Below are 13,343 nucleotides of genomic sequence, written 5' to 3'. Positions count from 1 at the left end.
TGTGCACCTATCACCATCATTAGCAGCAGCAGTATATACCAATATTAGTTGCAGCAGTCCTCGTAGTGCCTTGAATGAACATCAGTACCACAAGCGGTACAGGTACTACTGTGGGAATCCCTATGTGATACCTCCAAAGAGATGTCTAGTATGCTTTTTGTCAGAATGAGAAGCTGTGACTGCAAACACTGAATAATTGCTCACATAGGCAGGCAGCTGAAAAGCAGCTTGGGACTCTTCAGAACCTTTCATCAGTTCATGAACCGTGGCTTCTCATATTTTTATCCTTACAGATAGTAGGTGCCCTGCTAGTCTATTTTGCAGGGTCCTGGTTAGACTTCTGGCAGCTTGCCTACACTGCTGTCACCAGGTAAGTTCCCTAAATGCATTTTTAACTTTAGTTCTGGAATGAATGTTATGTTTCTTTTAAAAAAGGAAAAGAAAGTTTTAGTTTCCCAGTCACCTTTATTTCACTAGAAAAGTATAAATTACCATCATAAATACATATATCACCAGTATAAAAATTAGAGTCTCATTTATAAAATAAATATTAAAATAGTCAAAGCAACAGGTACCTCCAAATCCCATCACCAAGATGATTTGTACCTCTACCACAGAAACTATTCATTCACCAACTGTTTAATTAAAAATAATGTTCAAAATGCAGTAAATACTGCTACCTACTCAGTGCTTGCATGAAGTGAGTTACTACTGACTCAAAAACTGCAAAGTATTTGTTCTAACACTTGCTTGGAACCATCAGACTACCCTGTCTGTATAACTCTAGGTGTAGTGTAATCTGGATATGCTTTCCAGATGGACAGCAGCTACCTACTTCAAGAGTGTTCCTTACAAGTCGCCAGTACAGTAGTTTTAGTTTGTTTACCTTTGATTGTCTATATCCAAAGATAAATAGACCAAGTTAATTTTATCCAATAAGTGCAGACATAGTAGTAGCATCTTTGTCACATCTGAACTACCAGATCATTTCACCAGTTAATAATGTTAAAAGAAAGTCAGATAAATACAGGTTTTGTTTCATAGAAACAGAAAAATGTTCCTTTTAGTTAGGTAAAGGACATATATTTTTAAAAAGTAGTGTTTTTTTCCCCTCACAAGTACCATAAATCTTCTGGCTCAGTAAAGCCACACTTTCAGAAAGTCTGTACCTGGTCAAGTCAAAAGTCCATCTAGTTCAGAATCCTGTTTCAGACAGGACAACAGAAGGAGCTTGGGAGAGTGTATGAGTAGGGTTAGGCTATTGTAACAGACCACCAGAACTCTTCCAGCCTCTGGCCACTGGTGACACAGGGGCTTCCTGATATCTGGATTTTTCATCTGTGATTGTCTAATGGATTTTTGAATCCATATAAAGTTTGGCCTTCAAAATTCCTCTATCAGAGAGCCTGAAAGGCTCCACTCAATTACCCAATTTATGTTTTTTGTTTTGATTTAGGTTTTTTTGCTTTGGAACTGTCACTAGTGTCCACAACAGTTTTTCCTTAGATGCTGTTCAGTGGTTCCTTTTCTCTTGCAGCTTTTGTTTTCTTGCGTTTACACAGGATCACTGATAGGACAACAGCAAGAGTGATGACTGCAATCGCTATCACTGCTATGATGATAAAGACTTCTGCTCCGTATTCTGTAGGGGAGGAAAAAAAATCCAAGATTCAGTTATCAGAAGCCATAATATCACAGTGCTGCAAACTTTTAGAACTCACTTCACTGAACTTAAAAATGCTTTCTGCATTTTACAGTATCACAGACGTGGAGTGACCACCTCAGTGTGAACTGAATTCATTTTAATGTGAATTTGTTGGACTGAGGTAAAGCTTTATTTCAGCTGGTTCACACTAGGTTTTAATCTAGTTTAGTTAGTGCACTAAAATACCATACTACCACCACAAGAATAAGTTAAACTATTCCCCCTACTCCTGAATTATTTCTGTGAAACTAAGCCCAAGGGGACATTTATTCTAGGTTAGAAGCTAGAAAACACCAACAGAAACGATTTCTATTCAAGTTGTAATTTACTAGAATTCAACTATTGTGATAAACAAAAATATATACCTAGATAAGAAAGTTAATTTGAGAGAGTTAATTTGCCAATTTTAGAAGAGCTTTTCTACTTGGAGTGCAAATATTCTTATCTGGTGGGGAAGAAAGATACAGTACAGCAATGTGATATTATTTAATAAATATTGATGACTTTATATTGAATAAAGTGTTATCCAGATTGTTTGTCTGGAATTAGACTGGCTGATTCACCAACCACTCACTAACTTATTTACCAGTAAAGAAGTTAATCTGCCAACCTCTGACCTTGTAATGTAACAGTAAAGAAAGTCTTAGTCTCATCATCTGCTTTTGAGATAGTAACTGAAGTCCAGTTCAGACTACAAGTCAATGGAAATGCCTGTTAGTGTAGGTTTCCAGCACTCCTATGTTTTAGAACTAATCCTTCAAGCACTTACTACGGGACCTGTTATTGGAAGGATCTGAGGAAAACAATCAGAAAACATCAGAAAACAAAAAAAAGAAGCTGAAGGCTAGCATTGAGATCTGAAACCTCAGTGACCAGCCATCAACTCAGACAATTTAAAACTAATTAAAACAGTTTAGCAAAACCCTAAAACCAACCCCAACTAGCTAAAGATGGTGGACTGTGAGTTCTTCCCCTGAGTTTCCATGTTCAGTCTGTGTCCTCTCACTTACACAGCAACTAGCTTATTTTATAACTTAGGCATCACAATTTAAAGAGGTATAAAAATATACTCAGAATTGAAGTGTCTTTTTGTTAGAATGCTAAAGACTGAATGACAGACAGACTTCACCAGATACCTACCATCTAAGATATTTCTTCCTACGCTGGTACAAAGCACCATGCTTTCTTGACCGTTACGGTTTTCTCTGCGGGAGGGAATGACTCCCTGTATGTAGAAGCAATAGTTCTTTGTGCTGTCAACGCTTATTTCAAATTTATGGCTTTCTGTTGTTGCATCTTTCTGTAAAGGGAAAAAAAATATTTCAAGAAAGTGTTCTCTGCAAAAGTGTTGGTTCTTAAGGTAGCACAGCTATAATACAGCTACAGAATATGTAGAAAGTAGTTAGACCTTACCTTTCCAGAACTTTGATCTTTCCAGTAATAGAGTTTGTATTCCAGGTCATGTTGGAAAATATCTCGAATACTTTGAAAGCTTCCATTAGGAAATGTATATGGTGTAAGTGGATCTTGGAACACAACATTCAGTTTGGAATCTTTCTGCGTGTAATTCTGTATCTCCGGTTTTCCGAGAACAGCTAAACAAGCATTTTTAGAATTAAAAAACTAGCATCATCTTTTCTACAGAACATGTTCTTTTTTTCTTCCTCCCTCTACTCTCTTTCCTCCTCAAATCTATTATAAGTTTACAGAGCCAAAGTAATACAGTGAAATCCTGGATTATTAACAAATATCTTCATCTAATACACAATGTTAATAAAATGGCCTACTCAATGCAGCAAGAAACAAATGGTAACTAAAATGTTACACACTCCCCTACAACAGGGAAAGCTTTATGCCTCAATGTCATCTTCTCAGATATCAGTATGGCTACTGTAAGAATCTATAGGAAAAACCTTTAGGCCCAATTAAACCCTGTTCAAGTCAATGGAAGTAATCTTGAAAGGAAGTTTATGATAAGATTTAATTGGCAATCCTACTTACTCTGACTATAAGGTGTAAATTTTTCAGAGACTGCAAAAGGTGGTTCTTCAAAGTTATCCATCCCCGAGGACGTTACAGACAGTATGTGTGCTGTGTAGGTCTCTTTCACATTCCTGAGCACATCAGTAACATCACACTCTGTTTCTGCTGTCAAAATACATTTTTTTTTGGTGTCAGATGTCTGCCTGAAAAGAGCAAGAAAGAAGCGTCAACACTTGCCAAACAGACTTTTACATATTTAGATATGTTAAAAAACATTTTTTCCACTCAAACTCTATAGATTTCCCTCATCCAGTGGAACAGTCTTGCAGGTGTACTAGGCTGAAAAGAAGAAAAAACCTCAAAAACCACTATCCTGTACAGCTATATTTCACAATTCAAAGTAGAATCAAGTAAATCAAATATGAGCCATAATAATTACAGAAATATGTTATTGGATACATATATAAATTCAAAATTCAATCTTTTATATGAATTGAATAGAAACCATAAGTAGTTCTGATTTTGGATTTTTCTGCAGTTGACTTCTTATATTTTTTTAAAATATAAAACACATAAATCACTTTGAAAGTGTTATCCTTGATGCATCTGAAAACTCTTGCCTTAAGAAACCTCAGTTGTCCTAGGAAGCTCTGTTGACACCAATATTAACTGTTTAATGTGACAACGATGTCTCCTTATGTATGTCACCTGTGTTTGCATCTATGCAGGTGCAAATGTCACCAAGAACCAGACAGTAGCAGCAATTTTCATTGCAGAATTACAATTTAAAAATATTGACAAAAACATGACCTATGCACTTCTCTTGATTTTTAAATTATAGAAAGCAGGTCCATTTACTTGAGAAATAATAATGAAACCAGGAAAAAGGTGTTAGTTCCCTATTTTACTTCCTAATAAGAAGGAATGAAAAAACAGATTAGATATTACTGCTTCAATTCTTTTCCCTGCTTTTGCTGGTGAACTAAGGAAAAGAAAAATTGTGTGATCTCAGCTGAAAGAGCAAGAGTGCCAACTGTTTAGAAATTAACAAATGAGTTTTCCTCCAAGTCAGTCAAGTTTTGAGTCGCCTGAAATCCCTTCTCGCTTCACCAGATTTCTTATAATGTCACAGACCAGTTAGTGATAGTGTTCTAGAGATGCCTTGAAAAGAGACAGAGGAGATTTGATCTTTGTGATCAAACAAATGTACTCTGTAAATTTACATAGATGAGAAAGCAAACATTTAAGCACACTTCATCCATAAGAGCAACTCATCTAAAGAAGTGCCTCTGTATCAGAACTATACCTGATTCTATACCGAATCTTGGGCAAACAGACTTAAATTTTTTACAAGCACAAATGGCTGGAAAGAAACTCCAGATTCATAAATTCCATAAAATTCATTCTGCTAAGTGTGTGCTTTTAAGTTTATTAATTTAATCACTCCCTTAAAGAATAAAAAAGCACATCAGGCCATTGCACTGGTATTTCATCATTAGTCATGAGAGAGCTCTCATTTCTATGCCACTTTTACAGACAGAGGAGACTACAGTACCATATTTTCATTAATATGTAGGAGAGTTGATGATGCAGTTTCCCTTCGGGGCATGTTTAATAATGGTCTATGAATTAATATGGGAGCTAAGAACAGCACAGATTTATTACTGAACTTCATGGAAGTTTTTGTGCGGTATTGAAAGAGGTGTTAGACACTTCACATAAGCTGGTTACTTTTTATGTCCACTGTATTTCATAGCTTACATAAAACATGATGACAGAGGAAGTCTCAACAGAGGTAGACGAACAAAGGTAATTTTTAGTATTACCCAGCAAGACACATCACTCATTTACTGTGATTCACCAATTAGAATAAAATGCAGACTCATATTTATCAGACACCTCCCAAGACTAAAGACGAAAGACTCAGTCCAGACACCTGGAAAGACATAAAAAGCTCAAGTTCTATCTAATACATGGTATGTCAGATTGAGTGTCAACTTCCTCAAAGTATCCTGGCCTAGATCTCCAGTACAGCTGGCCTGCACCAAACCCTAGAACTGAAATACTGATCCAAAGCTCAACTGTCTGTTTCTGAAGTGGGCAAAACCGGAAGCCTGAATCAGATATTCTTACAGTTGGATACAAAGAAGTATTAACAGCTGGGTTAGCAATTTTCCTAAATCCTCATGTTTGGGCTCTTTTCCTGTTACATTCAGTCTCAGAAATATTCAAACACACTCTACTTGCATCTTCTTCAATTGCCATTAACGGACACACCTTGGTGATATCTACTTACCCATGTATTTCTACTGTATAGAAGTAACCTGATGGTTTTGGTTGCCACTGTAGTATAGTTTTAAAATTGATAGAAGACCAAGTTATATTAACTGCTGTTGGTAGTTCTGGATTGCCTTTAAATACAGAAAAGAGAAGGGTGCCATCAGTCATCTCACGTGTAATTCCTGGTTCCCTGCAGTCACTGTTTAGTTAAATGAAGCTGTTGCTGTTAACTGCTACTTGGAAATGTTCTCTTGGGGGAAAAGGCTCGGTCCTGCCCTCTGGGCTTATGCTCATCTCTCTAAAGGAATGTGTCCTGGCAGAAGCGAGAAATAGGAGAAGAAAATTATTTTGCCTCTTGTAACTCCTAGGTCGCTGAGACAACTTATTCGGAGTTCCGTCTAATGCTTCCTTTTTGATCCAAGACCTCTGAAGAAGCTACAAAAGCTTGAAGATACTCATGACAGCGTCCAAGCACCGAACAAGGGTGGCGTGGTTCAGGATCATCCTTGGCTGTATCTGCTGCAGAAGGCATTACCTCCTAGTTTCCCCATTTGTTTATTTGGGGAGGACAAAGTCTTCAACGGCCGGTGGCTGACCTACGCGCTTCTATCTGAGAGGGGCTACCCCCGGATGGACCCGAGGCCCGGGCACAAGCGGAAGGCGGGCCCCGGTGACCCGGCAGCCCGCCGCCCGGCTGACGCCGCCGCTGCTTCGGGGAACTGCCTGGGAGGAAGCCAGAGCAGAAAACCCCGCGCAACCCCCGCAACCTCTGGAAATCAGCGTTGCACCGAGCGATAGCCTAGTTACGGCCGAAGGACCACCTCCTCCGCCTCTCCGACGAGCTCGGAACCGGCGCCAAGGGAAAGACATCGTGCGGCCCACTCCTTGCCGCTGTGGGTCGGCAGCCGCGCGCAGCTGCCGACCCCCGAGACGCCCCCCTGCTCCCCGGCACCGACCCGGCTACGGGCGTTGTCAAGGTTCCCCCCTCAGGAGAAACCGGCCCTCGGCGGCCCGAGCGCTCCGCCGCCCGGGTGCTGAAGCAGGGCCGGGTCGGAGCCGGGGCCCGCCGCAGCCCGCCGGCGAGTGCCGCCCCCCCGCCGCGGCCCCCCGCCGCCGCCGCCGCCTCGGGGCTCCCCTCGGGGTCCGGCGTCTCCCCGCCAGAGGGGCCGAGCCCCGCCGCCGGTCCCCTCCGCCCGAGCCAGCGGCCGCCCCCCGCCCCCCGGCCTGCCCGCCCGCCGCTACCCACCGGCGGCGGCCAGGCGCCACAGCAGGGCGCTCAGCAGCAAAGCCCGTCCTGCGGCGACGGCGCGCAGCATCCTCGGGGGAGCGGTCCGTCGGGGGTCCGTCGAGATTCCGGCGAGATGCCGGCGAGGCCGAGCGCGGCGAGCTGCCGACGGGGCGGGAGGCGCCGGCTTATATCTGCGGGAGGAGAGGCGGGGACTGCGGGCGCCTCGCCCGCGGGGCAGCCCGGCGAGGAAGGCAGTGGGAGCGGCGGAGGCCGGGTGGCCGGCCCGGACGGGGTCACGGGGAACGAACGGGAGCGGGGCTGGCGGAAGCGCTTAGGCATCGCCGGGTTGAGCAAGCGGAGGGGGGGATCTTCAAGGAAACTGGCTTCGCTGTGAGGAAAGGGGCGCTGAGGGAAAGGGCGGCATGTGCCCCGGAGGGCTGCGGCCCCGGCACCGTGTCCCCGGGCGCAGGCCCACCTGGGCGTGCACGGACGCCCGGGCGTGCCCGCAGCCCGTGCCTCCCCGCCTTCTCCGTGTCCCCGGACAGCCGCACCAGCCCTTCGCTGGACGGAGTATTGGTGAAACTGGGCAACGCTTGACAACCGGCTTCAACCGCTGCAAACCTGTGGCTGGCTGTCAAGGGCGAGGGGTGCTAACACAACCCCGGCTGGGAAATGACTGCTCTGGAGGGCAGCTCGTCCTGCGGAAGTGGTATTGGGTTAATTAACTTAGGCCCTGTAAATTCTGAAGGGCTAAATATCTCAGCTCTTGCCTCGCCACACCGAACGTTTGACACAACCGTTCGGCTAGCTCACACCCTCTGTTCGCTCGCTCTGTGCACGCGCCTACGCGAACCCTGCCGCGGCGCACCGGTCATACGAGACAGCAAGTAAGGCTCAAGTGTTCAGGGGTTTGTAGCTCACTTCTCCCGTAAATCAGGGACCCGTTAACCCTCTTCCTACAAGCTTACATCGGAAAGGCACGCCATTTTCACAGGTAGCAGAGAATCTGTCTCTGACAGAAGGTTTTCTGAATCTCAGCCTGCAGCCTCTGCGACAGGCTCCCTGGCCTCTCTGGTGTATACATTGCTCTTTCTCACGGTGCTGCCTTTCTAAGCACTTAAAGCAAGCTTTTGGAGCCGGGGGTTTACGTGCTGTGTTTTCGTCTAATACTCAAGCTCTAGAGGGAGCTGTGTTCGCACTTAGCTCACAATTCTTCTGCGGGGAAGGTGGGAAACAGATTATATAATAGAACATATTATGTAATTAAGGGGGATGGATGCCTTTTATGGTGTTAAGCTGACTGTTCTTTTTATTTTGATGCTGATTTGTACCATGTTTTCTACCTAGAAAATATAGGTAGGAGGGGAAGACTAACGGGGAAGTTTCATATTTAATTGCCTTTAATTTTCATGAGTGACGCACACTTAGATGCAAGCAATCAGTTCTGTTTCATAATGCAGAATAAATGCATGTGGACCAAACTACAATATCCATTTCAACTGGAGTCTGCATTAGAATTCATACAGTGTGTTCCGAGGTGCACCTAAACCCCAGATTTTTAAATTATCAGCATACCTTCATTAAAATCCAGCCATACACCTTCTAATTTTCCTGCCTTGTTTTTGGTCAAATTTCAGTGCTGTCTCTATGCAGCTGTATGTCAGCATTACATCAGCCAAAAAACTCGCATGCTTTTAACTTTGTGTAGAACATAGCTCTTGTGTGACTAGATTTTCAAGATTGTGACCTTGTAAGATCACAAGATTTCCACAGGACTTTACAAAGAGAAACAATACTCACTTGTTTAAAGAGAAGAGGTGCTAATATAAAACTTTAAATCGCCTTTAGGCTCTAATTCCAGTTAATTTCCTTGTAGTTCAGTCACAAAAGATGGAAAGCGGGTCAGCGGTGGTTTCCAGTTTTTATGGAGATGATCTCAGTACCCCCTTCTGCCCATCCTTCTCACTCCCACCTCTTCTGTCATGACCTACCATACTTGAGAGAGGTGGGGAACCCTCCAGACCCTGTCCAGACTAAGCAGCTTGACCAGTGTTACCTTATTCCAATTTCCAGCAAGATATTCCAGTGTTCACTGATGCTAGACATCCTGCTCCATGCTGTGGCATGAGACAAGGAGGCCACCAGCTTACCAGAGTGGTGGGAAGCAGAGCCTGAGCAAAAGGATGTGCATGGATCAAGCAATCGAGCAGGGCCTGGGGGGGAGGGAGGGGGGGGTTGTTGTGTGGTTAAAGGAAATAAATAGAGTAACTTTACCAAGCTAGCCATTCTGAGGGAAGGAATTTGAAGGGAACATTTGAAAGCTGGGGGGAAAGACAGCATGCCAAGGGGACAGTGTAGCTAGATCAGGTTGGCAGGGGAAGGGCGTGATGGACAAGGGAGAAGGACTGAGGTGAGGAACTGCTGCTGCTGCCACCTCTGCTCTTCTTTGTCCTCTCTCACCAAGTCTCGGTGCAGATTTGGCCAAAGAATGAGAACAGCTCAGCACTGCCTGACTCCAGGCATCAACCACTGTGGGAGAGGAGAGGAAACCCACGCTGCCTGACATGGGCTGATGCCTCCGAGCTGGAAATCTGCTCAGCAGCTAGTGACTTAACTGTGACATTCTGGTCACATTTCCTGCCCACTTCAGTGGTATTTCAACAGCTCATTTAAGACAGAAAATTTTCCCCTTATTTCAAATATATGTTGCTATGTGCAGGCAAGCATTATGCTGACTTAGAGCTCTGGCAGTTTGTCTAGAAATTTAGAATTTGGCTCCCATAGTGGAATGTCAAAATGTAAGCATTGACTCTGTACATGTCTCTAACTGATTTAGTCAGCCTCTGCTCATTTTACAGTCAGCAGAGAAAAAATTCATTCCTAAGGTGAAATCCATGTTTTCCTAGTATAGGCATCTAAAGGAAGTCAGATTAATCTATTTAAATATTGAAATGAACGGGACATTTCTATTGATGGAGGCCAGGACCTTACTATTACCTTTTAGAATATGCGGGAGACAAGCAAGAGCACAAGCCTGGCTACATGCTTTAGGTTAGGAGATGACTTCTGCTCTGTGACTTCTTCAGTCTGGCGAACTTAGTGGAATCAAGGTTATTCACCATCGCGAAAGTTTGCCAGATTACAAGCAGATTCTACAGATTTTCTTTCCTTGATATCTATACCATGGAACAAACCCACACATTGATTATGGGAAAAGTGAGGAGAAAAGCGAAACTAAAACTGTGAAACTCCAGTTTTTTGAAAGAGACGCATGTATTTATTTTTATCATATGATCTGCCAGATCTCTAAACTGGTTAGCCTAGAGAGAGCTACAAAATAATTTCTTGCTTAGGAAAGCAATTTCAACATCATGTTTTCTGTACTATCATATATAATTGTTGACATTCAAGTGGAATGCCTCATATGACAACAGTAACAGACAAGTTTCCTTACGCTGATAGTTTTGCAAGATTGTAAGTAATATTTTGTAATACTTATTAATGTTTTGAAATTCTGTAGTGCTATAAAACATTCATCATTCCATGCTAACATAAAAGTTGGCAATATTGTCATGCCCAACGGTGTAAAATGTACTTGTGTGTGTAAGATTTGAAATCCCTGGGAGCTTTTTCCAAAATGAAATTGCTCCTGATATTTCTCCTTTCACTTGGCTTTTCAGATCTTTGTTTAATTTGTCTCAGTGATGCATATGATTGGGTAATTAATTTATTTATACAATTAATTCTATTTAATTAGATAAAACAAAAATTTAGGGAGCAGCCTCTGACTTGGTACCCGTTTCTATAAATATCTTAGTATTTATCTTGCAGAGCTGCTGTATCAAATACTGTGTTATAAATGCATACACAGACTCACAAATACCACTGCCTTTTAAACATTGTGTTTTAGCAGTGCTATAATTAATATATTTGGTAAGTGAAACAGGCTGTGAAAGTCAATAACATACACTGTGTGTACCTGGCATAGGTCTTTGTTCTTTCAATCTTTTTCAGTTCCAACCAATTTTCTAAAAGGAAAAGGCCCTTCAAAAGTCTTGAAATGAGGGCAATTTTACATCAAAATTTTCTGTCTGTGCCTGTAAATGCCTTAAAATCATCAGTTAATTTAGATTATATACAGCCTGTGGGTTGTATTGCACCCATTTTATACTTAGGGAGGAAACTGTATCCACCCAGCTCTTCTGTGGATATGCTGAAAGTCTATGGTGAAGTCAGGAATGTACAATGTCTTGATTTCATACTAATTTCTGTTCTTGTGTCATAATCACAAGATTATGCTTTTTTTTAAGCAAAGAAACATTTCTATCTATGGAATGTCTCTATCGAAGATAGAGGAAAAATATAGAAAATTAAATTCAGTATGTAGATACTTCATAAATCTTTACAAGCTGAGTAACTTGTTTGTACTAATGTTCTGCACCAAGGTATGGAGGGTGTGAGAGTTCATTAGATACATGCACTGGTCAAAAGTTACTCCTGTCACTGAGCAATTCTGCAGTGCTCTCCAATTATTGCTGGCCTATTTTTGTAGCTGCTAAACAGCTGCATCTTCCCTAATTGTAACGTGAATTGCAGGTGGTGATTACACCAATGAACATCAAGTCAGAAAAAGCAAAGAGACTACAAACAGAGCTTATATAAAAAGGGCTATATTGACAAAATTTGTGTAACAGTATTTGTAATTAAGAGGATTTGTATAACGTTGTAAAATTGGTTACCAAGTCCCCTTTTTGATGCACAGAAACTGAATTAGTATAATTTTACCAACGCCTGTAGTAAGCAATGTCATTAAACTAGTGTAATGGAGTGAAGAACCAACTTTTATACCTAAAAGTAGTTGTGTTTATTCCTGAAGTCTCCACACCAATGAAAGTCTCAGTGTGGTATATTCCTTGTGCATCTCTAATTTTCTTATTACCTAAACTACTATAAATTATTCTATGATTCTAAAACCGCCTTGTGATTTTATAAAATCACATGTAGCTTAACTGAAAATAACAAAGTTGCACTGGGATAGAACTAGTTTAAAATTTAAATCCATGTCTGACATTAATGGGACTTCCTTTCCCTTGTTGAAAAAAATAATGAATAAGCAAAATCGATATAAAAATTGAAATTAGCAAAAGATAATTCTTACAGGGGAATCACATGTACAATATTAATTTCTCATTGATATTAGAAATCCTGAAGCAAATCTTTGTATGGTTTTCTGATACTCTGCTTTCAAAATTTGTTTTGTTACCACATTAGTCATACACACATCCCCTCACTTATCATACAGATACTTTAAAAACAGACACTAGCTAAAGTACAAATCTTGTGGGAGTTTTTGGGTCTGGATTGGCTCTGGGATCCGGTGTGGAAATGATGCCTGCTTGGGAGGCAGGGGAGGCATCCCAGGGAGGGAGGCTTTGAGCCTTTCCTACACTGAAAATTCTTGTCAACATCGCTTTGGTGTTAACTCCAAATTACTGGCTGCTTTCCCGTTTCTTACTCACAGAAACACTTGTGATGCATTTACTACTCCCTTCAAAATACTGTTTTGCAGCATTATTGCTTAAAAAGGAATTTGACCTACAGGTTTGTGTACATTTAATTTCTGTTATCTTCAGGGATGCCTTGGGGTAAATAAGATTGTGTAAATGAAAATTTAAACTACACTTTGCTTAGTTTGATGCATGGAAGACTTTTCAGAAAGTGAGTGGCTATAGCAATACCACAGATGCTTTGTCAGGAGTGGTAAGGTACTGCTATACACAGCTGTGTTTATTTACTAGTGATGGTCTCCTGCCAGAGGGCAAGTAATTCTAAGTATTAATAAATGTCATTGAAGCACAACAGAAACTATGGAGATAGAGACTCTAAATTGTATTGATTCCTTCTGTGCCTAGATGCTTTTGGCTAGCCTAACCAAAAAGTGTGATGAGGCTGAATCTGTTGTTTGACACTGTGGTGCTCTCTGTCTTCCAGGAGAAGAAGTCGTTCCACCACAACTGTGAAGTAGCCTCTTAGAGTAATCCTTTTACCCCAGAATATCTTAATTACATAAATTAATCTTGCAGTTCCTATGCATCTCTCTCATAAGATTTATTTTTCCCAAATGATGCTAGACACAAGTGCAACTAC

At 41.7% G+C, this 13,343-nt stretch overlaps 1 protein-coding gene across 1 annotated transcript; it reads right to left on the bottom strand.

The window, feature by feature from the left end:
- Window positions 1–445: 445 nt before the first annotated feature.
- F3 (coagulation factor III, tissue factor) lies at window positions 446–7,345 on the bottom strand. The gene is made up of 6 exons (XM_052802084.1): window positions 7,215–7,345; window positions 5,985–6,099; window positions 3,707–3,891; window positions 3,119–3,300; window positions 2,846–3,005; window positions 446–1,642 (listed from the first exon to the last, which is right to left on the bottom strand). Exons 1-6 carry the CDS (start codon window positions 7,282–7,284, stop codon window positions 1,503–1,505), a joined length of 852 nt encoding a protein of 283 aa, XP_052658044.1. The 5' UTR covers window positions 7,285–7,345; the 3' UTR covers window positions 446–1,502.
- Between the last annotated feature and the right edge of the window lie 5,998 nt (window positions 7,346–13,343).

The sequence above is a fragment of the Harpia harpyja genome, chromosome 11, assembly GCF_026419915.1.
Source record: "Harpia harpyja isolate bHarHar1 chromosome 11, bHarHar1 primary haplotype, whole genome shotgun sequence".
Lineage (NCBI taxonomy): Eukaryota > Metazoa > Chordata > Aves > Accipitriformes > Accipitridae > Harpia > Harpia harpyja.
Note: the sequence above shows the minus strand (reverse complement) of the source record. Positions and strands in the feature narration are given on the sequence as shown.

Excerpts from the sequence above, each read along its gene's own strand:
- F3 (XM_052802084.1), bottom strand. The coding sequence starts at position 7,284 with ATGCTGCGCGCCGTCGCCGCAGGACGGGCTTTGCTGCTGAGCGCCCTG. Across the intron at positions 3,006-3,118 it reads AAGATCAAAGTTCTGGAAAG|AAAGATGCAACAACAGAAAG; the intron begins GTAAGGTCTAAC and ends TTCCCTTTACAG. Across the intron at positions 1,643-2,845 it reads AGGAAGAAATATCTTAGATG|AATACGGAGCAGAAGTCTTT; the intron begins GTAGGTATCTGG and ends CCTCCCCTACAG.